The sequence below is a fragment of the Drosophila erecta genome, unplaced genomic scaffold (genome assembly GCF_003286155.1).
Source record: "Drosophila erecta strain 14021-0224.00,06,07 unplaced genomic scaffold, DereRS2 tig00000092-arrow-pilon, whole genome shotgun sequence".
Classification (NCBI taxonomy): domain Eukaryota; kingdom Metazoa; phylum Arthropoda; class Insecta; order Diptera; family Drosophilidae; genus Drosophila; species Drosophila erecta.
Window position 1 is genome coordinate 10736739 of NW_020825207.1, and position 26214 is coordinate 10762952.

At 37.9% G+C, this 26214-nt stretch overlaps 3 protein-coding genes across 6 annotated transcripts in view; 2 read left to right on the top strand and 1 right to left on the bottom strand.

The window, feature by feature from the left end:
• Nucleotides 1–26214, bottom strand: part of LOC6548102 (ERI1 exoribonuclease 2) — a 99716-nt gene that overhangs the window by 929 nt on the left and 72573 nt on the right. The window contains exons 1-2 of one of the 4 annotated variants that reach the window (XM_015156776.2): nucleotides 7323–8090; nucleotides 13–254 (exon numbers count right to left, since the gene is read on the bottom strand). In XM_015156776.2, coding sequence (XP_015012262.1) covers nucleotides 13–254; nucleotides 7323–7345 — 265 coding nt within the window. In that variant the 5' untranslated portion in view covers nucleotides 7346–8090. Of the gene's footprint in view, nucleotides 1–12; nucleotides 255–477; nucleotides 1813–7322; nucleotides 8091–26214 lie in introns of those variants that run through there. The other 3 variants (XM_015156774.2, XM_001975107.3, XM_026981160.1) reach the window with 3 other exon arrangements.
• LOC6548383 lies at nucleotides 8290–10141 on the top strand. Its single transcript, XM_001975106.3, has 5 exons — nucleotides 8290–8447; nucleotides 8499–8745; nucleotides 8804–8886; nucleotides 8948–9097; nucleotides 9148–10141. The coding sequence occupies exons 1-5, from the start codon at nucleotides 8351–8353 to the stop codon at nucleotides 9810–9812; spliced, it is 1242 nt and encodes a 413-aa protein (XP_001975142.1). The 5' UTR covers nucleotides 8290–8350; the 3' UTR covers nucleotides 9813–10141.
• On the top strand, nucleotides 11352–12566 carry LOC6548382. The gene has a single exon (XM_001975105.3). It carries the CDS (start codon nucleotides 11352–11354, stop codon nucleotides 12564–12566), a length of 1215 nt encoding a protein of 404 aa, XP_001975141.1.

Genomic DNA, 26214 nt, shown 5'->3' on the forward strand with positions numbered 1-26214 from the left:
TTAATATCTTACCAATAATCTCCGCCTCACGCCATTGTGGTGGAGCCTGTTTCTCCCAGCAGGTTGCCTCAAAGTCCACGGCAATCACATAGGAGTAGGGCTGCATGGCTAGTCGCTTGGACTTCCTCGACTTCTTGCTTTTAATGGGCACGTTGGCTGCTGTGGCTTCGATCTCGTTGAACGACTCCTCGGGATCGTTATCGGGTCCTGGGCGAGCACCCTCGACGTATATGGTATCGATCAGGCCCAGTTGTCTGAAAAACGAACAGGAATTGTAAAATATAAGCGTAACCAGACAGTTATGATTTTATAATTTTTAAAAAATGATTTTTTTAAATTTTGTAGAAAATAGGTATGTTATTTTCATTGCCTCTACTCCAGCAGATCTGAGTATAAGATCAAACCAGATTGACGTTTACTAAAACTACTACTGTTTGGGAAACCGATTTGAAAACAGAATATCGACGAAATCCTAACCTTCTCCCAGTTCTCTTGACTGCTCCTATTGCTGTTTGCCGTAGCAGACAATCATGGGTTTGTCGTGCACCAAAAGTCCGTTGGTTTCGTTTAGGGCTCGGGCTATTATATCCGGATTATTGGCTTCGAGGAAGGTCACGAAAGCCTGCCCTTTCATTCGACCCTGCTGCATGACCTTGATGTCCAAATTACTCGAAGCCGTGTACTTGGCATAGAGTTCCCTCAGCTGCTGTTCATCCACGCTCTTCTCCAGATTCTTAATGTACAATTTGTTGCTGGGATCGCCGGTCTTGTAGTTCTTGTACACTGGCAGAGCTTCGAGCTTACTGGTGGACAGACGCCTCTCTGGCTTTGCTGTGGATGCACCACTTTCTGGATTTAAAGCGGTTGGTATTAGGATTTCGGGCAGTTTCATCTCGATTTTGGGTGCGTCAAAAGTGGGTTTTTGAACAGCCCGTGTGGGATTAGTGTGACTAGCTAGATGGGCAGCTTGCTGTAGCATTTGGCGGGTTCGCTTGAGAATCTTGGCACGGGCTTCATCGCTCGAAGGAGGTGGGAGCAATCGCTGCCTTTTGGCCAACTTTTGCTCCCCTTCGTCGCTCTCCAACTCGCTCTCCGGTTCGCTGGGTATGGACTCGGTTTGAGTGCCCACATGCTGAAGATGCATCTGAACCATCAATCCATCGGGGCGCTTTTCAAATGGTGGCTCCAGATTCATGCGATTCATCAGGTGCAAAACCTGGTTATAGAACTGTGAGTTTGTCTGCAGACTCTGACCGATTCTGGCTAGGATTTCCCCGTTAATGGGTGGATAGCTATAGCTGAGATATGGCGGCGGCGGCTGTGTGAAGTCGGACTGATTATTGCAGGCGTATAGCCTTCGAACGTACTTGTCGATATCCGGAAAGCCAGAAGCAGGGCTTCCATTTCCCGCTGCCTTTGTCTGTGTGGATTTGCTGGCACTGGCGGCTCCGGAACTGGGCGACGGTCCAAAGACACTGATGCACAGCGGCTTGTCCAGCGTTTCGCTGAGTCCTTGCAGCTGCTCCAGCGCCTTCTCCGCCTCCTCCGGGTCGCTATACTCGAGGAGAACCCTTTTCCGGCCGTAGGTGTTCAGTGAGCGCGGCAGGATGAGCTTGCACTCACAGATCAGCTGCGCCAGTTCCTCCAGGGTGCAGGGCATCCGTTTCAGGAGCAGTTTGCAGCTAAGCGCGCTCATTTTCGGCAGAATTTCCAGCACGTTTCAGAAATTTTAACGCCGCATGCAAATTGCGAAAACAAGAAAACATGCCGCGCCCGCGTTGCCACCTGGTCGCATCGGTGTTGCGTTTGACAACACTGGTTTTCGGCGGGATTTTTAAACTGCAGCTGCTGTGGCGGCCGTCTTGTTTGGTCGATAAAATAGAGTTGCATAAAGCGAATGCCGGCGACTCTGACTTTCCCTAATTGAACTGGTTATCTCACAATCAGATTGCTGTATCTATTTTTGTCTGCAGACGAAAAGCGAAGGAAACAAAATGTATCGATCAATTGCGCTACGCAAAATGTTCCTTTAAAATACATTTCCCATAAAAACCCAAAATGCTTCTTTGAAAATAGCAAATCTGCAACTATTATAAGCGCTTAGAGATAATTTGTGACTTTTTTCTGTTCGATATGGAGGACCCTATAAAATATAACAAAAGGCGTACTTTGACTTTCTTCGAGTTGAAGCAGACGCATTAAAAGGAAAGTTTTGGTGAAAGAAGATATCTGCCTGCATTGGGGTTGGTCCAGCGACAAATGAACGAATCGCGTGCCGGACAATCATACGACTACAGCATATAGTATGCATTGAAATGCATTAACTCTCCGCTGGGGTTTCTCGGCTGATTAGATCGTTGTCATGGGGGAAGCACTCCCCCAATTCGATTAGGGTAATTTTTCTATTTTTCAAACGCATCAGGCCAGCCAAATGCCAAATGCAGCGCATCAGCCTTCGGAGTCAATGCACTTTTGGCGCACGCTACGCGCATTTAATCAAATTGAATTACATACGTGTATGAAAAATGCCCGACATGATCTGCTTTTTGATATATGGCACACACAAAGTGCTTATAAAAAGATCAGCGCACACACATGTGCAAACGGCAGATTGCATAAAATTTGCAATGATTAAATGGACAACGAGGAGCAGGGGAAATGCAGGCGGCCCCAGTCGCACTTTCGCTTTTCACTGGATTTTGGGGCGGAAAAACGGGGGCGCAACGATGGTGGACCAAATGCGGAAGTCGACTTTTGCACAAACAAATACGAAATTGGATGAATGAACTCTGTGTCGCTGGCAGGCTGGGCGGAGAAAAAGGAAAACCACTTTTAAATTCACTTTTACTTGCGCCAATTGAAACGAGTCCGCGCTGTCGGCTTTGCATTCTAAGTGACTTTAATGGGTTAGGCTATATTTAGAAAATTGCAACAAATTGCCGAGTAGGCGGATTGCCACTGGAGCACATCAATTTCCATGCGGAAAAGAGGTTAACTGCAAGGATCAATTGAATGGGTAAACGTTTCTACCCAAACTCTGTTCAACGGCGTGGAATTACATGACCAGAACGCCTAAGAGACGCCAAGTTATATTGCAACTAAATAAAAACATTTACATTTCCTCTAACCAAATGCGTTTTAGCTTTTTCGTTGAGTTTTCTTTAATTTCTTTACGTGAGGTTTCCACAGCCACTTGAAAAAATTCTGAGTCAGCAACAGGTTTTCCAATTGGTCACCACATCGCCGAGTGACGACAAGCCCCTTTTTACACATTCCATTAATTGCCCAGGGAAACTGGCATTAAAGTGCGATTTTCTTTGTCGCCAAACAATGTAGTTGCAGTAATTACAAATAACACTTTTGAAAAGCACCATTAATTAGCCATATATTTCTCAGGGCCCGTTCAGCAGTTAACCCAATTGTAGAGGCTATAATGAATTGGCCAAATGAGGAGCGTGCCTGTGCACGATGGACTTGAAATTGGAAAAATAGAAAAACGAAAGCCTATTTATAGCCTAGGGGGTGTTGTGCATATTGCAATCTCGTTAAATGACAATTAAGTATAAATAACAATCAAACAATTGTGCACAGTCAGCCTTAAAAGCCTTCTGCAGTTTCTAAAATAAGTAAATGTAGATGCATGGTAGGAATTGGGAATGAATCCTTAATTCTCCTACACAATATGCACAACACATTGCACGATATGCAAACTATGTTTTATGAGATCATCAGATGGAATCTCACGTGGCAGCTCAACTTTTTCAGCCATTATCATCATCATGCATGTCAATTGACTTTAGCTAATTGCCACTTTCAAAGGTGGGGTATTTATTTACGGATCATTACCATCAAGGTCCTGTGGATGACACGACTTGAGACTTGAGGCTGGGTTTATTGCAATTGATGGAAATTAGCAAGTGGGCTCCAAAGCAAATGATATATATTTATTGCGCATACGCCCCGCATGCCGTGTTCGAAACGGTGGCGCATGCATACGAGTTTACCATACTACAGCCGGGGCCAAAAAAGTACGACGCCCTTCTGCGCTTCTAGTTTTCAATGGAGGGTCGCCGCCGTGGGCCCCAATCTCCGGAACTCCCCTGCGGGTCTCCTGGCTTGCGGACGGCATTCGTCCGAATGCCATATTGAGTTGCAGTACCCTGGCATCGGCTGCTTTTCGACCAGAAGCACAGTCGCAGTGGTGGCGACGTGGTCGGAATGCAGTTGTATCGGTAGCGGCTGTAGCGACTGTATCGCTGTATCCGTGAGTTTCGTGTGCGCCATGCTCTTGACTTTGGATAAGTTTGGTGAAAACTGCTTTCAGCCGGATTTCCCGCACTCTGGTTGCCATCTAAAACCAGACGACTATTGCCAGCCAATGTCTGGGCATCGAGTTGCGCTAAGCGTTCATTGGTCAGCGTTCGGGAATCTTCTAGAGAACCTTCTTCCAGACACCACCCTCAGATCGGTCAAAAGGTAGCCGATCGATCCGCATGTCAATGTGGTTACCTCCCATAGATCTCACTTCTGCCGGCCAAAGTGTGTGCCGAGTTCGTTGAGGTTTTTCCGTAACCAATTGCTCTGTTTGATCTTTAATTTGTGCGCTGCAAATTTACGGCTGGCACACACAGACGTTTGATTCAATTGTTGCAAATAATCAGCTATAAACTGAGCAATAATAATAAATTTCATTTCTACTACTGCCACTGAGACAGTTCTCACAGCAATGTTTACCATTTTAAACTGGCCGTAAAGGCGGATCCGTTTTTAGCCATTTATGTGTTGAAACTAAAGATAATGGCTGTACTTAATAGCAGTCATTGTCAACTATTCGGGATCTTAACTTACAAGTTATTAATAGCAATGCATTCAACATATCAAAGCCTAATCTCTGCATGTATTAACTTATATTAGATTTTTTTGAACAACCAAAATCCTGATTAAAAGGTGTTCAAACTTAACGTCAGCGTAGGCAAGCACGTTAGCTCATTTGTTTGTTGGTTTCTTAAACGGGTTTTTGTGTGGGAATGAGCAACTAGAATTCGATGTGCGACAAGCTTTGAAATTGCGCAACTTTACAGAGATATCTCAGTTTACTCACGAGTGGATGGCCAAGACCTCCCATTGATCGATCAGGTGCATTGTGGCCAAGACAAAGGAGTCCTGCTTATCAATCAAAGATCTAATCGAAGACAATGGACGGCTTTGCTAAAGTGGAGTGACAAATCGAACTGACACCGATACGCCTATTTTGAGTTAAGGTTGGCAAAAGTGTAGAGCACAGATCTTGATTGGGAGCTTTCAGTGCGGCCGCAACGTTTCCATTTATAGAATACTACGCATTTCAATTAATGAAATAGTCATAATTAAATTAAAGAGTCGCCAACACGAGTCGTATAACAATGGGGCTTTCAAACAGCCCGGGATTACGCAGATACATACGTACATATGCAGTATGTAAATACGCTCCATATGCAGGGTGCTACGTATTTACAGAGTAACTCGAGACCATGTCGTCATATAGATTACTCGCTTTATCAATGCAGCCTCCCGTTTTAGTTTTATTGCATTCCCATTGCAGTGCACAAAAGTTTCCATTGCAGCGCCATAAAAATACATGAGTATATAGACATGCATATATGTGGCGGTACACGGGGTATATGTTTCATGGGCGAATTGCAGCAGCGGGTCAGGCGAGGACATATTGGGGCCATCGGGCCGAGAAACAGACACATTCTTTGTGGATGCAATCTGCTGCACTTTTGCAGCTTCCACTGGCGGCTGTCATCCGTCATCCGTCCAGAGAGATCTTGGGATTGGAGTGGCGTGGAGTGGAGGAGCCTCGTGTTCACTTCCAATTACACTCAATTACTGGAACTCTGATCTCAATTGCTGAAAGGCTGCGAGTTATTTCTGGAGCCCCCACTTGGAATGGGTCAGGTGAATCACTGCTCCAGCCATGGGAGTCCATTAGAAGTGGGGCACTCGCCGAATACCAAGTGCGGACCAAGTGCGGAGTGAACCAGCTCGAACCCAATTCGCAATCCACGCTGCAATCTTGAGTGCCACCACACCATGACAAAGTGCAAGTGCAAAGCTTGTGGCGTGTGGCTTGTGGCATGTAGTGTGTGGCGTGTGGGATAGTCCCAATTCTGGTGCCTGGGCACGCGGCCAATCAGTCAGCGGGCCATCAATCAACTGATCGCATATTTAACGCCTGTGCGCCGCCGCTTGATTAATTTAATCATGTGTGATTTGCGACTGTTTACTTTGCAGGCGTAAACAGCGCAAACAGCATATAAATAAATATCGCAGTCTATAGTGAATGGATAGTGGGATAATGGCGTTGGAAATTCGATACCCAGATAGTGCTTATTTGCCTAGTTGTTGTAAGTGCTGGAAAAGTCAACAAACGAAATCGAGAAGGTAAATAAATACATTGTAGTATTGTTAGGCAATAACAGAATTAATTGCACAGACTGCTCGTAAGATTTCCTATTATTAGCACTTCATTTGAAATTCTGATCATAATAATACTACGTTCTCTGTGTTCTTAGGTCATGAATTGATCTGGTTTCATTCGATTCTATTACTCAATTCTATTCTGTTCTAAAATTTAGTTAAATCTAGTTTCCGAACTGGTATTTTGAAGATTTCGAATATAATTCGTGCCAAATCGAAACAAGGATGTTTATTTTGGTAACTTATGCTTGATTATGGCATTTTTTCTTTACGTAAAATGAAAATGTATAAAATGTCCAATTACATATTAAGTAATAAATCAATTGCAATCTAAGTACATAAATATATATGTTATTATATCTACGATTCCGTAATCACTGTTATCATTGTTGTCCAGAGTGCCAGATTATATTTTGCGATATTTAGTGCTTTTCAGGGCCCAGAGTGCATTGACCAACTTCAGTATCAACAACTCGTTGCTGGGAAATAAATATTTGCCCGAAACTTATTACACGGCCTCAAGCGCTTTGCTGTTGACCAAGAGGCAACAAAAAGGCCAGGGCCGGATTTTCCAGGCTGCGGACTCTATTCTTTCGCCGGAAGAGGGAAATGAAAAATGGGGTCAGTGCAGGTCAGCAGGACAGGATGATGGGGGCCAAAGAAAATCAATTTTACATGTGTATGTAGGCGAGGGCAGGGAAAACCCCCCTTGGATGGAAACTCCGCCACTGGCGAACTTAATTGCGGTTTGTTAAGTGGAAAGGCAAAGAAAGCGAAGGTGGACTACAACTTTTAACGGGAAAATTCCGATACACATGCTTTAGAGGTAATATCCGCGAGAAATCTGTATAAAAACTCACCTTGCCAGTCTTATCAAGGCCATTTCTGTTTTTCGATTCGATTGGGCGTCTTTGTAGCTGACGTTTCTGTTATTTTTTGCTGTTTTTGTTCTTTTGGCAGGAGTACTATTTATGCTATTCGAAATTCGTCGGCTTATTTATTTATCTCCCTATTTCCACTTGTTTTTGTTGCAAATTTGGCAGTGCAAGTAACGGTAAACTAGGCGACGGGTAGGACGCGCAGGAAGAAGAAGAGCGAGCCGAGTTCCTTTTGTTGTCTGCTCACTGACACGCACACACCGACGGACGGACAGACACACACACACACACACACACGAACGCGCGCGCACACAAGCACAGTTATTTCAGCCGGCACAACAAAAACACTGCGCTTTTTCGGTACTTTCGTTACGTTCTACTCTCCTTCTTACTGTTATTTAGCTATTTATTTAACTCGTTTGTTTACATTTTCCCACACGCAGACTGTGTTTCTTCGCCTTGCTTTTTTTTAACAACTTTTCAGGCAAGTGCACTTGGCGCTCGATGAAGTTGCAATTCGCAAATGCACTTTTCACGCAGCCGAGTATTTAACCGGTCAATAGAGATGCACTTCTGGTATTTGCATTTTTTGCGGGCCTGTCAGTTGGTCTCGTATAGCTGCGCTCAGAGTCCGCATTTATTGCACGGTTTTAACTCGTTCGGCGCCCGTTCACAAATGCAGCGGCATTAAATCGGCGAACTATATCATCCACATTGCGATATATCGATTCGCGCGCCGAACAGCTGTTTCCCGTGCTTCGAACCCTCTGCCGTATTCAACACTCAGCTGAGCTTCCACCACTTGAGTTCCCACTTCAGCCGCAATGGCGCTTTACGGTGCACTAACATAAATGTTAAATGTTACTAACAGAAATGTTATGTTATAACGTCATTTATACTGAGTTTTTAAAGGTTTTCGAAAATATTCACACATTCACATTTGGCATTTGACACGTATTGTATTTTCTCGCAGCTGCTTGCAATATATTAGAAGCAATAAATAAACCAAAATGTGGGAGCAGTTAGCGAGATATCGCAATCACTTTCTGCAATACGAGATCAAGGATGTGCTGAAGCCGACCTCCATCAATAGCCAGCAGGATAAGGGTAATTAGAAAGTAATATCAGCCGAGGATAATCATAACAAATTGAGCTTAGTGTGGACTCAGGCCATGGAGAAACGCAATATTTGTAGGTGCACTCCGTATTGCTGCAATTCGAGCTCCACGCACCTGGAGGATCGTGCTCAATTGGCCTACGGCTGGTTTGCACTGCCCAAATTGCTAAAGGAACTGGATAGTGATGTTCGCCTGACCCACTGGAGGGCAGTCGTGTCGTTGTCGGAATTTCTTCTAAATCCACTGAATGCACAGAGAGCTATCACCGAAATGGATCTTGTGAGAAAGTGGGTTGTCTTCATTGCGTCCTTTTCTTGGTCCTATCAAATGGTTATCCTTCAATAGATTGAAAAATGCCTTTATGCGAATGAGATTGAAGCATCACGAAGAGGAGCACCGGGAGGGGGAGATGTATCTTAGGATTTATAGTAAGTTAAAGGACCCTTATAAAATATTTGAGCACTAAAGATGAGCCCTTATTTGTTAAAGATATACTCTCCCGCAATTTCGATGGCGCCGAAAATATAGCCAACCGCAAGTGCTTAAGAGTGGAGTTTTATAAAATCATTAAGAGCCAAGAGTCTATTAAGGATGATTTGGCTTCAGAGATATTGCGAAATCTGACGTGCAAGCCAAAAGGTGAGCTGTATGTACTTCATTGGTTTTAAATGTATTATATTTTGTGCCAGTTCTGGGTATATTCCTGGAGGATCCTGAAAACTTTTCCGCCTTGGCTGAGATCTTCAGGCAGGATCCGTGCCGTCCGCATTATCCTTTGCATTTGTGGCACCACCTGTGTCACATGCTGGAAGTGGCGCCCGATCAGGGAATCGAGCTGGGCTTCTTTGAGCTGCTGCACTCGCGAATCCTAAATCGTTTGTCCAATTTCTGGGACATCAATACCAAGGCATTTGCGCTGCTACTCTGCTGTGCCGAGGGTCAGCGGCGTTTCGATGCCGTGGATGGTGTAAGCCTGCTTTACGAGGTCTTTGCCCAGCCCGATGAGAATCCGCGGCTGTTGCTGCCACGCCAGAAGGTGGAAAACTGGGAATATACGGTCCTGGCCCTGCTCAATGGCCTCCATAGCAAGCGGGCCTTGTGGCGCAGCAGGGAGTTCACCCAACTGCCGTGTTATGTGGGTCGTCTGATGGCCTCCACGACCGATAATCCCCGCCTGCAACTTTATTGCCTAAAAGTGTTCCGGGAGCTGGGCGTAATGCCCTGCATTAAACGCTATATTATTGGGAACTGGCTACAGGACATTTGCAAGATGTTCTGCCTGGATGCTGAGGCGGAATGCGCCCGGGATTCACTGGTCGATTGGCTGCGTCGGGATATCGCCGATAGTAGTTAAAACACCCGCTTGCAGTTACTTTCATCTGAAACTGATTGTTTGTTACTGTGGAAACATCGCTTTTCCCCGCTTTTCCCCGCTTTCTACCGCTCAGATAAATTCAAACCGTTTCAATACCACCCCTGATGTCCCAAAGAGAATCCCCTGGTGTCCCAAAGAGAAAGCGGTTAAAAGAGGGGCAATAATCCTGGTAAAAAGAGAGAGAGCTTTGTCAGCTGTTTTGAAAAAAAAAAAAAAGTAAATTGTAGTAAATATTTAGCACCTCTCGAACATTCCGTTTGATGTTTTTAAATTCCTTAAAAATAAATTCATCCTCCTCCCTGTACTTGACCCTGTCAGCAGTAAATATATTTATTTATATCACTTTAATCAAATCTATGCCTGCATTCAATATTCATAGAACGTGTCAGAGAAAGTGTGGAATGTCACGAAGGCAGGAAACTTTTCCAATTTCCGATGCCTGGACATTGCCGACAATAATGAGCAGTGACACTCTGCAGGGCTAAAAGGATGCAGGGATGCAAGGATGCAAGGATGCGGTGCTGGCAGCACAAGCACCGCAAAAATAACAACAAGAGTGCAAAAGTAACGACCACTGACCAGAGAAGCCACAGTGACCGCAGTTTGCGGTTCCTTTCAAGCCTCCACTGCGCTCTTGTTTCGCATCTACATATTTTAATATCTATACTATATAGAGCATTTTTTCCGTATTATTTTTCTGCGGTGACAAACTTGGCAACGAGTCGCAGTTCCTTTTTAATTTATTTGAATTGGCAATGGGTAGGAGCGGTCCGGACCAGTTCCTGGACCACATTTCGCATTCAATCGGCAAGTTTTGCGCCTTGTCATCGGCGGGATTCTTCTTGGTAGCAATTTTCCAAAGTCCCTGGTGCCCGACTCTTTTGTGAACTTTTTAATTACCGCTGCGAGTTTGCGTTGCTTTCTTTTCGGACTCTCTCCTCTTCCCAGTTGTTGGCTGCATAGCATAGCTTTTTCCATTTTTCAAGTTGTTTATGAAATATTTTATGGAAATTATGCAAAACTTGTTTACCCGACTTCACATCCAGCACCCGACGCTCTCCATCAGCCATTTCTCCATTTGGCGCCTTCAAACCAAGTTCCTCACTTTTTGCCACTCAAATTAATTGCATAACAAATTGTGTTGATGAAGTGCAAGAATTCCGGAGTACATCTAACTGAAATGTGCTTGGCCATGGAGCCATCGAGCACGCCTTTGTATTCCGGCTAATCTACACAGTTCGTTGCCATGGCCCCTTTTTTAAGTTCTCATTTTCAGCTAGTGCTTACTACAAAAAAGAATAAATGAATATCATTAAATATCATAAAAAAAACTTTAAGGTATATTTTTGAATGTTGCTTTCATCAAACTATAACCTTTGCCTCTGTCTATTTCAGCAACAACCCTAATTGGTGCACATCAGAAGACCATTATGGAGGCATTACGCACCTAACGATGGTCATTTTATTGGGCAACAGTCGTATCCTTTGGGGCATCCAGTTGGTGGATCCATTTCATCGATGGCCTGGTGGCATTCGCTTCGCCTGAGCAACCGTTACATCAGCAGGCACGTGCTCCTCCTGCTGCGCATCTACCTGGCGCTGTTCCATCACCTGGGATTGATGCGACTCCACTACGAGGAGTCCTGCAACGAGCTGCGATTGACGTACTACAGCGTCACGGTGTCAAGGATGATTGGGCTTTGGTGCGCCTTCTTCTTCACGCTGGCCCTTCTGGATCCCTATCCCCTGATGCTGCATCTCCAGCTGGTGGGATTCAGCTGCTGCCTGTTAATCCAGCCAAGAGGAGTCATCGAGGAGCGGTGTCGGGTGATAAACCAAATCCTGCGCCTTGCTCCGCAGCTCCATCGTCTCTGCAGGCGGAAGGTGGAGTTGTCGTGGCTTGTGGCTTTGCAGTTGGTGCTCAAGCTGCTGGTCTTTCGGATGTTCTACATGGGTCTTCTGGGACCCTTGGACGCCAGCTGGAAATTGCTCTACATTGCGGTCTTTGTGGTGCCCATTTCATTGGCCATTTGCGTGATAGATGTCACCTCGCATCTGATTAGCATTGTGCTAGCCCAGCTGCTGAAGTCCTTCGAGCTGGTGAACCGTGAAATGGCGGCAATTGACGAGAAGCTCTGTTTGAAGATCCTGCGATCCGATTATCGAGCGGTTAGGAGGCTACAGAGACGCCAGATTTCCCTGCAGCGGTTGCATCGATCCTATGTCAAGGTCACCAGGCAATTGATAGATTGCCTGAGCCCCCAGTTGGTTCTCATCGTTCTGTACAACCTAAGCTCCATCTATACCTTTTCCAGTGGCACATGGCGGCGCATCTTCCAGATAGCGATCATCGTCAACACGCTGCGCTCTCTACTGCACACCCTCGATGAGCTGGTAACCACCATTGGTGCTCCGCAGGACACCTCCTGGATGCATGCGGCGCGGTTATTTCAGTTCGAGGAGGTCCTGGCCACGCATGGATGGTCGGAGCGGAGGGACTTCCGCTGGAAGCTGCAGGATATCGACAGTTTTAGTCAGAGCGTAAGAAGCGGTTGCTTTCGAAGAGGACTCCTAGTCCTGGGACTGGTTACTCCCAACAGACGACTCCTGTTTCGCATCGCCTTCGCATTCTGTATTGTGCTGCATCTGCATTATATGTTGAAGAAATCTGCTTTGGTTGCCGAGAAGGAAATCTTTATCGGTTCTGATGTGAGCTTAAAACCCAAGCATTAAAAACTTTTACTTTGTAGGATGTATAAAATGGGTTTGAAATAATACACCTATCGATTGCGATAAATAATTAATTAATTTAATTGTGGTGTTGCTGCCATTGCTATTGCAAATGTAAATTATACAGCATTAATGAACAGCATATTACATAATTAATTCGAAACAAATGGGTTATCAATAGTACATCAGCTCGAATATTTAGAGGAGTAGTTATGGGGTCAAGAAAATGATTACAACTAAGCACCCAGTCTGCTCTTAAGGTTAAGAATATAGGAAAATATTGCATATCATGATTAATGAAGCCGACACCCTTTGTTTATTAAAGAACGTGGAAAGTTGCTCCTCTTCGCGACGGCAAACCCTGCCAACTATGCAGCTCCTCCGCCAAGAAGAGCCCATTTCTCAAACGCTTTGATTAACTTTCTGCAGGAATTCTCGGGTCGCCTTTGAGACATTTATCATCTATTTATTGCACTCCAAATAATATTTGTTCAATGTAACACGCACTTTACAAGACTGAGTCTGCTCCACGGGAGCTGAAGGGCTTCCTTCTGCCGCTGCCGGGTAATTTTAAATAATTTATGCATTCGCCCCTGCTGTAACATGCACAAAAATAACAAGGGAAGGCTCCATATTCTCCGGCCAACGGGCCACCCCGCAGTGAGTTCCCGGACCCAGACCCAGACCCAGACCCATTCCCATTCCTTGATATATGTAATTGCATGGCTGGCCGAGCACTTGAGGTGCCGGGTCCTGAACCGGCTCCTTGAACTCCCCTCCGATCCTCACACATGGCCATGCTTCCTGCCGCCCTGTTTTCGTCCTTTTCTCCTTGCGAGCTGGGGATGCGGATCCATAAATCATTTTTAAAGCATTACCTCAACGAATGCGACTACGTAGAAGCATTTTAGGTACACAATTTTGCACCTCTAAAGCGGCACAAGATTTATAGTTAAGTGGCTCCAGGGACTACCAATCTAGCTTCAAATCCTCTCCAGGATTGTCACAACAAGGTTGATTAAATTTTTCAACTGACTTTGGCACAGTTTTACCGTTCCGATTTATAGCCACAGTTCTCTTTCATTTCTCGCCATTTAATGGGGTTTATTTCTTCTATTTCCATAGCCCAATAAACATTGAAAATCAATTAAACTTTTATGCACACAAAGACAAAGAGTCGGTCAAAATAAAGTAGCATTAGAGCAATTTCAATTTCATTTAGCTGAGTGATAAAATAAAACATTTTATTGAAGCATTGACTTTGATTTAAGTTTTAAGTTTTGATTGTTTCGGGAGTACTTCACCCTCTTATCCGATATCTTTTATCTGTTTTGCCTTCCCTGGGCTTCATTCACAACGAAAGACAATGGAGTGTGACAAGTGGTTGGAAAAGGGGGAAAACTTATCCCATCGCTCTTGTTGCTCAAGGAATTTACACTCTGGTGAAAAGCCAATGATTTCCCTTCGTCCAGCGCGAACTAATGTTACTTATGCCACCAAGAAGCTGGGGGCAGAAAAGCAGCCGAACCTATATATATATATATGTACAAAGAAAATATATGGTTGAGCGGAAAATAAGGGAGCATTGCCACGGGCAAACGGCTTTTGTATAAATCTCTTTAATTTATTAGATTTCATTAGACATTTTGGCGTTGAGTTTGGCCCGGAGGCCGCCAGAACTCGGTGGTTCCACCGCAATTTTTATATTAACAAGCTCGAAACATGACTTTCCCTTGTGCCGTCATAAAAAGTAATAATGTGGCCCTAAAATCTTAAGCCGAGGGCCAAGAAGACGGCGAAGATAAAAGGACAGCGTGATGAAGGTGGAATGCGAACGAAAGTGTAGCATACTTTCCTGGGCTCGCCGTTTCGCTTTTGAGTTTTCATTTCAGATCAACGCATTTCCTGAAGATGTTTAAAATGTAAATTTATGAATTGAAGTTTCTGCTTATAAATACATTTTGCCTTGATTTCTTAATGCTATTATTTGGTACTTATTGTTCGAATACTAGCTGCAGCTACTTCTTAAAACACACAATAATCAGTGTCGAACTGGGTCAAGTTGTTTAAAAATGTAAGCCCAAATTAAAATACACTCTTGCCATATCTCATGCCATATCTTTGGCAGTTACGCGAGGCACATGCATGTATAATTTAGGATCACTCCAAATAAATTACACACTCAACGATGTCAATCTCATACACACACACACGCACACACTCAATGTAAAGAAGAAAGGCAACAACGTTGTAATCAACAAAATTACACTAAAATACAAAGCAAAAAAAACACGAGAGGAGAAATAAATTTGACACGAATGCGTCGACGAGGATGACACAAAAGCGGCACCAACCCAAAAACCCACACAGACCCTCGAACGGGTTCACCCCCCTAACTTTCACCCCCTCGTCAACCTTTTCGTTTTCGAAGCCCCTTTCCCCGTGAAAGCCAAAGTAAAAATGGCACAACGCTCGAAGCCAGACAATGTAAAACTTGCTGCTAGAACATGACGAGGCGACCAAGTGGCATGCTCCTGTAGGTGTACAACTGAGTCAGTGCACTGCGAGAAATGGATGTAATAACCCTTCTAGCGATTTACCACTCAAATGTTTTGTCTTTATTTATAAAGCTCTTATTTTGGCGATTGCACTGCAGGGTTCACTTTTGTATTGCTCATATATTGTTTTAAATAATTTCACTATTTGCAAGATTCACTTTTTTTTTTATTGTTTAATTTTTATTATATTTTATATTTTTAAATTTTTACGCCAACACGAATTGTGCACGGGTCAAAAGATCAATTTATTTGTTATAATAAATATTCGAAAACATCCGCGAATGTTTGGTTTAAATAAATAAAGTGTTGATATATTTGTGATTTAAAAACCACTTTTTTTAAGGGGCGAAAGGTGCTGTGTATGTGGACGAGAGTGTTTGCGTTTGTGGGTGTGAGAGAGTGTGTGTCATGAGCGACACTTTGTAACATATTTTTTCTCATTTGTTTTCGCGCTGCTCCGTCTGCGTGTGAGTGTTTGCCTCTTTTTCGGCGTCACTCGTCAGTGTCTCCCCCCACCCCCTGGGCACTCATGTATTCACCCTAATGTCCCTCCACCTGCGTTTGATTGTATGTGTGTGTGTGCTTTTGTCACGCAACACACACACACACACTCACACGCACACATTGAGACCCACTTGTACGTGTGACCTACAACCCACCACCCCGCGCGTATCAATCAGTTAAAAATATTTTACGCTGACAAAGGTGGCCAGCAAAAAGCAAGGACCTTCCAAGGGGGTGGCTCCACCTCTGTTTTTGTTGTAATTTTTATGGCTACATTTATAACATTTATTTTGTATTTTTACGAGCTGAATTGTCTTCTGGTGCTTTATTATTATGTCTCACTCCGGGCTTTTATGAGAGTTTTCCTGCTCCCAGCCCACAACAAAGCGAGAAAAAAGGAAAACCTTTCCCTTTCTCTTCACTGTGACCGAAAACCAAATTGCCAGGCAGTTTAATGACATTCTAAGTGTGTCCCTGAGAGGAAAAGGGGTTTTGAACAGACTTCATAAAGTCAAAACAAGATAGAATGCTATAGTCGAGTTCCCCGACTATCAGATACCCGTTACTCAGCGGAATATCGGTAGAAATTATGGAACAAATAATATAATGCAACATTTTTTTAATTTTCTTGAATTTTGGCAACATCATACATCAGAAAAAATACAAAAAAAAAAAAAAAAAAAAAAATTTCTAAATTTGAATGCAGATATTTAGAGAATTGCGCCAGAAACATTTAGAGGTATGCCACTTCAAAATCCGATCAAAATTAGTTGAGTTATGGAGTATAGAAATTCAGCCTTAAGACATTTTTTAATTTTCTTGAATTTTGGCACATCATACATCAGAAAAATTAAAAAAAAATGTCAAAAAAATAAATTTCTAAATTTGAATGCAGATATTTAGAGAATTGCGCCAGAAACATTTAGAGGTATGCCACTTCAAAATCCGATCAAAATTAGTTGAGTTATGGAGTATAGAAATTCAGCCTTAAGACATTTTTTAATTTTCTTGAATTTTGGCACATCATACATCAGAAAAATTAAAAAAAAATGTCAAAAAAATAAATTTCTAAATTTGAATGCAGATATTTAGAGAATTGCGCCAGAAACATTTAGAGGTATGCCACTTCAAAATCCGATCAAAATTAGTTGAGTTATGGAGTATAGAAATTCAGCCTTAAGACATTTTTTAATTTTCTTGAATTTTGGCACATCATACATCAGAAAAATTAAAAAAAAATGTCAAAAAAATAAATTTCTAAATTTGAATGCAAATTTGCATTTTGCACATCATACATCAGAAAAATTAAAAAAAAATGTCAAAAAAATAAATTTCTAAATTTGAATGCAGATATTTAGAGAATTGCGCCAGAAACATTTAGAGGTATGCCACTTCAAAATCCGATCAAAATTAGTTGAGTTATGGAGTATAGAAATTCAGCCTTAAGACATTTTTTAATTTTCTTGAATTTTGGCACATCATACATCAGAAAAATTAAAAAAAAATGTCAAAAAAATAAATTTCTAAATTTGAATGCAGATATTTAGAGAATTGCGCCAGAAACATTTAGAGGTATGCCACTTCAAAATCCGATCAAAATTAGTTGAGTTATGGAGTATAGAAATTCAGCCTTAAGACATTTTTTAATTTTCTTGAATTTTGGCACATCATACATCAGAAAAATTAAAAAAAAATGTCAAAAAAATAAATTTCTAAATTTGAATGCAGATATTTAGAGAATTGCGCCAGAAACATTTAGAGGTATGCCACTTCAAAATCCGATCAAAATTAGTTGAGTTATGGAGTATAGAAATTCAGCCTTAAGACATTTTTTAATTTTCTTGAATTTTGGCACATCATACATCAGAAAAATTAAAAAAAAATGTCAAAAAAAAAAATTTCTAAATTTGAATGCAGATATTTAGAGAATTGCGCCAGAAACATTTAGAGGTATGCCACTTCAAAATCCGATCAAAATTAGTTGAGTTATGGAGTATAGAAATTCAGCCTTAAGACATTTTTTAATTTTCTTGAATTTTGGCACATCATACATCAGAAAAATTAAAAAAAAATGTCAAAAAAATAAATTTCTAAATTTGAATGCAGATATTTAGAGAATTGCGCCAGAAACATTTAGAGGTATGCCACTTCAAAATCCGATCAAAATTAGTTGAGTTATGGAGTATAGAAATTCAGCCTTAAGACATTTTATAATTTTCTTGAATTTTGGCACATCATACATCAGAAAAATTAAAAAAAAATGTCAAAAAAATAAATTTCTAAATTTGAATGCAGATATTTAGAGAATTGCGCCAGAAACATTTAGAGGTATGCCACTTCAAAATCCGATCAAAATTAGTTGAGTTATGGAGTATAGAAATTCAGCCTTAAGACATTTTTTCATTTTCTTGAATTTTGGCACATCATACATCAGAAAAATTAAAAAAAAATGTCAAAAAAATAAATTTCTAAATTTGAATGCAGATATTTAGAGAATTGCGCCAGAAACATTTAGAGGTATGCCACTTCAAAATCCGATCAAAATTAGTTGAGTTATGGAGTATAGAAATTCAGCCTTAAGACATTTTTTAATTTTCTTGAATTTTGGCACATCATACATCAGAAAAATTAAAAAAAAATGTCAAAAAAATAAATTTCTAAATTTGAATGCAGATATTTAGAGAATTGCGCCAGAAACATTTAGAGGTATGCCACTTCAAAATCCGATCAAAATTAGTTGAGTTATGGAGTATAGAAATTCAGCCTTAAGACATTTTTTAATTTTCTTGAATTTTGGCACATCATACATCAGAAAAATTAAAAAAAAATGTCAAAAAAAAAAATTTCTAAATTTGAATGCAGATATTTAGAGAATTGCGCCAGAAACATTTAGAGGTATGCCACTTCAAAATCCGATCAAAATTAGTTGAGTTATGGAGTATAGAAATTCAGCCTTAAGACATTTTTTAATTTTCTTGAATTTTGGCACATCATACATCAGAAAAATTAAAAAAAAATGTCAAAAAAATAAATTTCTAAATTTGAATGCAGATATTTAGAGAATTGCGCCAGAAACATTTAGAGGTATGCCACTTCAAAATCCGATCAAAATTAGTTGAGTTATGGAGTATAGAAATTCAGCCTTAAGACATTTTTTAATTTTCTTGAATTTTGGCACATACATCAGAAAAATTAAAAAAAAATGTCAAAAAAAAAATTTTCTAAATTTGAATGCAGATATTTAGAGAATTGCGCCAGAAACATTTAGAGGTATGCCACTTCAAAATCCGATCAAAATTAGTTGAGTTATGGAGTATAGAAATTCAGCCTTAAGACATTTTTTAATTTTCTTGAATTTTGGCACATCATACATCAGAAAAATTAAAAAAAAATGTCAAAAAAATAAATTTCTAAATTTGAATGCAGATATTTAGAGAATTGCGCCAGAAACATTTAGAGGTATGCCACTTCAAAATCCGATCAAAATTAGTTGAGTTATGGAGTATAGAAGTTCAGCCTTAAGACATTTTTTAATTTTCTTGAATTTTGGCACATCATACATCAGAAAAATTAAAAAAAAATGTCAAAAAAATAAATTTCTAAATTTGAATGCAGATATTTAGAGAATTGCGCCAGAAACATTTAGAGGTATGCCACTTCAAAATCCGATCAAAATTAGTTGAGTTATGGAGTATAGAAATTCAGCCTTAAGACATTTTTTAATTTTCTTGAATTTTGGCACATCATACATCAGAAAAATTAAAAAAAAATGTCAAAAAAATAAATTTCTAAATTTGAATGCAGATATTTAGAGAATTGCGCCAGAAACATTTAGAGGTATGCCTCTTCAAAATCCGATCAAAATTAGTTGAGTTATGGAGTATAGAAATTCAGCCTTAAGACATTTTTTAATTTTCTTGAATTTTGGCACATCATACATCAGAAAAATTAAAAAAAAATGTCAAAAAAATAAATTTCTAAATTTGAATGCAGATATTTAGAGAATTGCGCCAGAAACATTTAGAGGTATGCCACTTCAAAATCCGATCAAAATTAGTTGAGTTATGGAGTATAGAAATTCAGCCTTAAGACATTTTTTAATTTTCTTGAATTTTGGCACATCATACATCAGAAAAATTAAAAAAAAATGTCAAAAAAAAAAATTTCTAAATTTGAATGCAGATATTTAGAGAATTGCGCCAGAAACATTTAGAGGTATGCCACTTCAAAATCCGATCAAAATTAGTTGAGTTATGGAGTATAGAAATTCAGCCTTAAGACATTTTTTAATTTTCTTGAATTTTGGCACATCATACATCAGAAAAATTAAAAAAAAATGTCAAAAAAATAAATTTCTAAATTTGAATGCAGATATTTAGAGAATTGCGCCAGAAACATTTAGAGGTATGCCACTTCAAAATCCGATCAAAATTAGTTGAGTTATGGAGTATAGAAATTCAGCCTTAAGACATTTTTTAATTTTCTTGAATTTTGGCACATCATACATCAGAAAAATTAAAAAAAAATGTCAAAAAAATAAATTTCTAAATTTGAATGCAGATATTTAGAGAATTGCGCCAGAAACATTTAGAGGTATGCCACTTCAAAATCCGATCAAAATTAGTTGAGTTATGGAGTATAGAAATTCAGCCTTAAGACATTTTTTAATTTTCTTGAATTTTGGCACATCATACATCAGAAAAATTAAAAAAAAATGTCAAAAAAATAAATTTCTAAATTTGAATGCAGATATTTAGAGAATTGCGCCAGAAACATTTAGAGGTATGCCACTTCAAAATCCGATCAAAATTAGTTGAGTTATGGAGTATAGAAATTCAGCCTTAAGACATTTTTTAATTTTCTTGAATTTTGGCACATCATACATCAGAAAAATTAAAAAAAAATGTCAAAAAAATAAATTTCTAAATTTGAATGCAGATATTTAGAGAATTGCGCCAGAAACATTTAGAGGTATGCCACTTCAAAATCCGATCAAAATTAGTTGAGTTATGGAGTATAGAAATTCAGCCTTAAGACATTTTTTAATTTTCTTGAATTTTGGCACATCATACATCAGAAAAATTAAAAAAAAATGTCAAAAAAAAAAATTTCTAAATTTGAATGCATACATACATCAGAAAAATTAAAAAAAAATGTCAAAAAAATAAATTTCTAAATTTGAATGCAGATATTTAGAGAATTGCGCCAGAAACATTTAGAGGTATGCCACTTCAAAATCCGATCAAAATTAGTTGAGTTATGGAGTATAGAAATTCAGCCTTAAGACATTTTTTAATTTTCTTGAATTTTGGCACATCATACATCAGAAAAATTAAAAAAAAATGTCAAAAAAAAAAATTTCTAAATTTGAATGCAGATATTTAGAGAATTGCGCCAGAAACATTTAGAGGTATGCCACTTCAAAATCCGATCAAAATTAGTTGAGTTATGGAGTATAGAAATTCAGCCTTAAGACATTTTTTAATTTTCTTGAATTTTGGCACATCATACATCAGAAAAATTAAAAAAAAATGTCAAAAAAAAAATTTTCTAAATTTGAATGCAGATATTTAGAGAATTGCGCCAGAAACATTTAGAGGTATGCCACTTCAAAATCCGATCAAAATTAGTTGAGTTATGGAGTATAGAAATTCAGCCTTAAGACATTTTTCAATTTTCTTGAATTTTGGCACATCATACATCAGAAAAATTAAAAAAAAATGTCAAAAAAAAAAATTTCTAAATTTGAATGCAGATATTTAGAGAATTGCGCCAGAAACATTTAGAGGTATGCCACTTCAAAATCCGATCAAAATTAGTTGAGTTATGGAGTATAGAAATTCAGCCTTAAGACATTTTTTAATTTTCTTGAATTTTGGCACATCATACATCAGAAAAATTAAAAAAAAATGTCAAAAAAATAAATTTCTAAATTTGAATGCAGATATTTAGAGAATTGCGCCAGAAACATTTAGAGGTATGCCACTTCAAAATCCGATCAAAATTAGTTGAGTTATGGAGTATAGAAGTTCAGCCTTAAGACATTTTTTAATTTTCTTGAATTTTGGCACATCATACATCAGAAAAATTAAAAAAAAATGTCAAAAAAATAAATTTCTAAATTTGAATGCAGATATTTAGAGAATTGCGCCAGAAACATTTAGAGGTATGCCACTTCAAAATCCGATCAAAATTAGTTGAGTTATGGAGTATAGAAATTCAGCCTTAAGACATTTTTTCATTTTCTTGAATTTTGGCACATCATACATCAGAAAAATTAAAAAAAAATGTCAAAAAAAAAAATTTCTAAATTTGAATGCAGATATTTAGAGAATTGCGCCAGAAACATTTAGAGGTATGCCACTTCAAAATCCGATCAAAATTAGTTGAGTTATGGAGTATAGAAATTCAGCCTTAAGACATTTTTTAATTTTCTTGAATTTTGGCACATCATACATCAGAAAAATTAAAAAAAAATGTCAAAAAAATAAATTTCTAAATTTGAATGCAGATATTTAGAGAATTGCGCCAGAAACATTTAGAGGTATGCCACTTCAAAATCCGATCAAAATTAGTTGAGTTATGGAGTATAGAAATTCAGCCTTAAGACATTTTTTAATTTTCTTGAATTTTGGCACATCATACATCAGAAAAATTAAAAAAAAATGTCAAAAAAATAAATTTCTAAATTTGAATGCAGATATTTAGAGAATTGCGCCAGAAACATTTAGAGGTATGCCACTTCAAAATCCGATCAAAATTAGTTGAGTTATGGAGTATAGAAATTCAGCCTTAAGACATTTTTTAATTTTCTTGAATTTTGGCACATCATACATCAGAAAAATTAAAAAAAAATGTCAAAAAAATAAATTTCTAAATTTGAATGCAGATATTTAGAGAATTGCGCCAGAAACATTTAGAGGTATGCCACTTCAAAATCCGATCAAAATTAGTTGAGTTATGGAGTATAGAAATTCAGCCTTAAGACATTTTTTAATTTTCTTGAATTTTGGCACATCATACATCAGAAAAATTAAAAAAAAATGTCAAAAAAATAAATTTCTAAATTTGAATGCAGATATTTAGAGAATTGCGCCAGAAACATTTAGAGGTATGCCACTTCAAAATCCGATCAAAATTAGTTGAGTTATGGAGTATAGAAATTCAGCCTTAAGACATTTTTTAATTTTCTTGAATTTTGGCACATCATACATCAGAAAAATTAAAAAAAAATGTCAAAAAAAAAAATTTCTAAATTTGAATGCATACATACATCAGAAAAATTAAAAAAAAATGTCAAAAAAATAAATTTCTAAATTTGAATGCAGATATTTAGAGAATTGCGCCAGAAACATTTAGAGGTATGCCACTTCAAAATCCGATCAAAATTAGTTGAGTTATGGAGTATAGAAATTCAGCCTTAAGACATTTTTTAATTTTCTTGAATTTTGGCACATCATACATCAGAAAAATTAAAAAAAAATGTCAAAAAAAAAAATTTCTAAATTTGAATGCAGATATTTAGAGAATTGCGCCAGAAACATTTAGAGGTATGCCACTTCAAAATCCGATCAAAATTAGTTGAGTTATGGAGTATAGAAATTCAGCCTTAAGACATTTTTTAATTTTCTTGAATTTTGGCACATCATACATCAGAAAAATTAAAAAAAAAATGTCAAAAAAAAAATTTTCTAAATTTGAATGCAGATATTTAGAGAATTGCGCCAGAAACATTTAGAGGTATGCCACTTCAAAATCCGATCAAAATTAGTTGAGTTATGGAGTATAGAAATTCAGCCTTAAGACATTTTTCAATTTTCTTGAATTTTGGCACATCATACATCAGAAAAATTAAAAAAAAATGTCAAAAAAAAAAATTTCTAAATTTGAATGCAGATATTTAGAGAATTGCGCCAGAAACATTTAGAGGTATGCCACTTCAAAATCCGATCAAAATTAGTTGAGTTATGGAGTATAGAAATTCAGCCTTAAGACATTTTTTAATTTTCTTGAATTTTGGCACATCATACATCAGAAAAATTAAAAAAAAATGTCAAAAAAATAAATTTCTAAATTTGAATGCAGATATTTAGAGAATTGCGCCAGAAACATTTAGAGGTATGCCACTTCAAAATCCGATCAAAATTAGTTGAGTTATGGAGTATAGAAGTTCAGCCTTAAGACATTTTTTAATTTTCTTGAATTTTGGCACATCATACATCAGAAAAATTAAAAAAAAATGTCAAAAAAATAAATTTCTAAATTTGAATGCAGATATTTAGAGAATTGCGCCAGAAACATTTAGAGGTATGCCACTTCAAAATCCGATCAAAATTAGTTGAGTTATGGAGTATAGAAATTCAGCCTTAAGACATTTTTTAATTTTCTTGAATTTTGGCACATCATACATCAGAAAAATTAAAAAAAAATGTCAAAAAAATAAATTTCTAAATTTGAATGCAGATATTTAGAGAATTGCGCCAGAAACATTTAGAGGTATGCCACTTCAAAATCCGATCAAAATTAGTTGAGTTATGGAGTATAGAAATTCAGCCTTAAGACATTTTTTCATTTTCTTGAATTTTGGCACATCATACATACATACATACATCAGAAAAATTAAAAAAAAATGTCAAAAAAAAAAATTTCTAAATTTGAATGCAGATATTTAGAGAATTGCGCCAGAAACATTTAGAGGTATGCCACTTCAAAATCCGATCAAAATTAGTTGAGTTATGGAGTATAGAAATTCAGCCTTAAGACATTTTTTAATTTTCTTGAATTTTGGCACATCATACATCAGAAAAATTAAAAAAAAATGTCAAAAAAATAAATTTCTAAATTTGAATGCAGATATTTAGAGAATTGCGCCAGAAACATTTAGAGGTATGCCTCTTCAAAATCCGATCAAAATTAGTTGAGTTATGGAGTATAGAAATTCAGCCTTAAGACATTTTTTAATTTTCTTGAGTTTTGGCACATCATACATCAGAAAAATTAAAAAAAAATGTCAAAAAAATAAATTTCTAAATTTGAATGCAGATATTTAGAGAATTGCGCCAGAAACATTTAGAGGTATGCCACTTCAAAATCCGATCAAAATTAGTTGAGTTATGGAGTATAGAAATTCAGCCTTAAGACATTTTTTAATTTTCTTGAATTTTGGCACATCATACATCAGAAAAATTAAAAAAAAATGTCAAAAAAATAAATTTCTAAATTTGAATGCAGATATTTAGAGAATTGCGCCAGAAACATTTAGAGGTATGCCACTTCAAAATCCGATCAAAATTAGTTGAGTTATGGAGTATAGAAATTCAGGCTTAAGACATTTTTTAATTTTCTTGAATTTTGGCACATCATACATCAGAAAAATTAAAAAAAAATGTCAAAAAAATAAATTTCTAAATTTGAATGCAGATATTTAGAGAATTGCGCCAGAAACATTTAGAGGTATGCCTCTTCAAAATCCGATCAAAATTAGTTGAGTTATGGAGTATAGAAATTCAGCCTTAACACATTTTTTAATTTTCTTGAATTTTGGCACATCATACATCAGAAAAATTAAAAAAAAATGTCAAAAAAATAAATTTCTAAATTTGAATGCAGATATTTAGAGAATTGCGCCAGAAACATTTAGAGGTATGCCTCTTCAAAATCCGATCAAAATAAGTTAAGTTATGGAGTATAGAAATTCAGCCTTGGGACATGTTTTATTTTTTTTTAATTTCATCAAAAAAATTACATAGATTACTTTTAACATTGCATTACTTTTTAACGAATCTAGTATACTCTTTTACTCTACGAGTAACGCGTATACCCATAATTTGGTAATAACCTGCCTCAGGTAAACTTTTTTATCATAAGGTTTAAATAGAAACTGAACTCTGAGAAGTGCAATTTGGCTTAGCAAAGCAAAGCAAAACAATGTAACAATATATTATAGTTCTTTGAAATCTCCTAAATAGATTTAGCTTATGTCTATGGGGTTTTTTTTCAGTATCAAATTTCCACTTTAACTGCATTATTCAAGCTCGCTTGGACAATACTTGTGCAGCAGTTGGAGTTTCTCACTTAGCCAACTCCATTTTTCTCACCCCCGTGGCTCTTTAGAAAATGAACCAGGCCCAGAAAAAATCGCCAACAAAGCAGGGCATTTTATAATAGATTTTCAACAATGGAATGCTTTGTTTTCACTTTGATTAAAATATTTTTTCCTTGCCCACATATAATATGCACAATATACAGCAAAGATAAAATGGGAATCATAGACAGAGAGAGCGAGAGAGGGAGAGAGAGAGCTGCTATGGGGGAGCCGAACCTAGTTATAAAACAAATTATGCATTATTAAAAACACAAGAGACGCGGCGGGGGAATGTAATGGAATGGACGGGAAACGTAATGCAATGGCAGTTGGAAGAAATAGAGAAGAACCAGGACATGGAGGAACTGACAATGAAGCCGCAAAAACTTGGCACAACCAACAGCAAAAGGATATATAAACTAAAAAAGATAAAAAAAAACCCCATGGAACCAAGAACGGAATGTTAAATTTTATAAATAGAGCGTGGAACAACAGAGAGTGAAGG

Coding starts and splice junctions, on each gene's coding strand:
- LOC6548383 (XM_001975106.3), top strand. CDS start 8,351: ATGTGGGAGCAGTTAGCGAGATATCGCAATCACTTTCTGCAATACGAG. Junction 8,887..8,947: donor GATGTATCTTAGGATTTATA/GTAAGTTAAAGG, acceptor TATTTGTTAAAG/ATATACTCTCCCGCAATTTC. Junction 9,098..9,147: donor TCTGACGTGCAAGCCAAAAG/GTGAGCTGTATG, acceptor ATTTTGTGCCAG/TTCTGGGTATATTCCTGGAG.
- LOC6548382 (XM_001975105.3), top strand. CDS start 11,352: ATGGCCTGGTGGCATTCGCTTCGCCTGAGCAACCGTTACATCAGCAGG.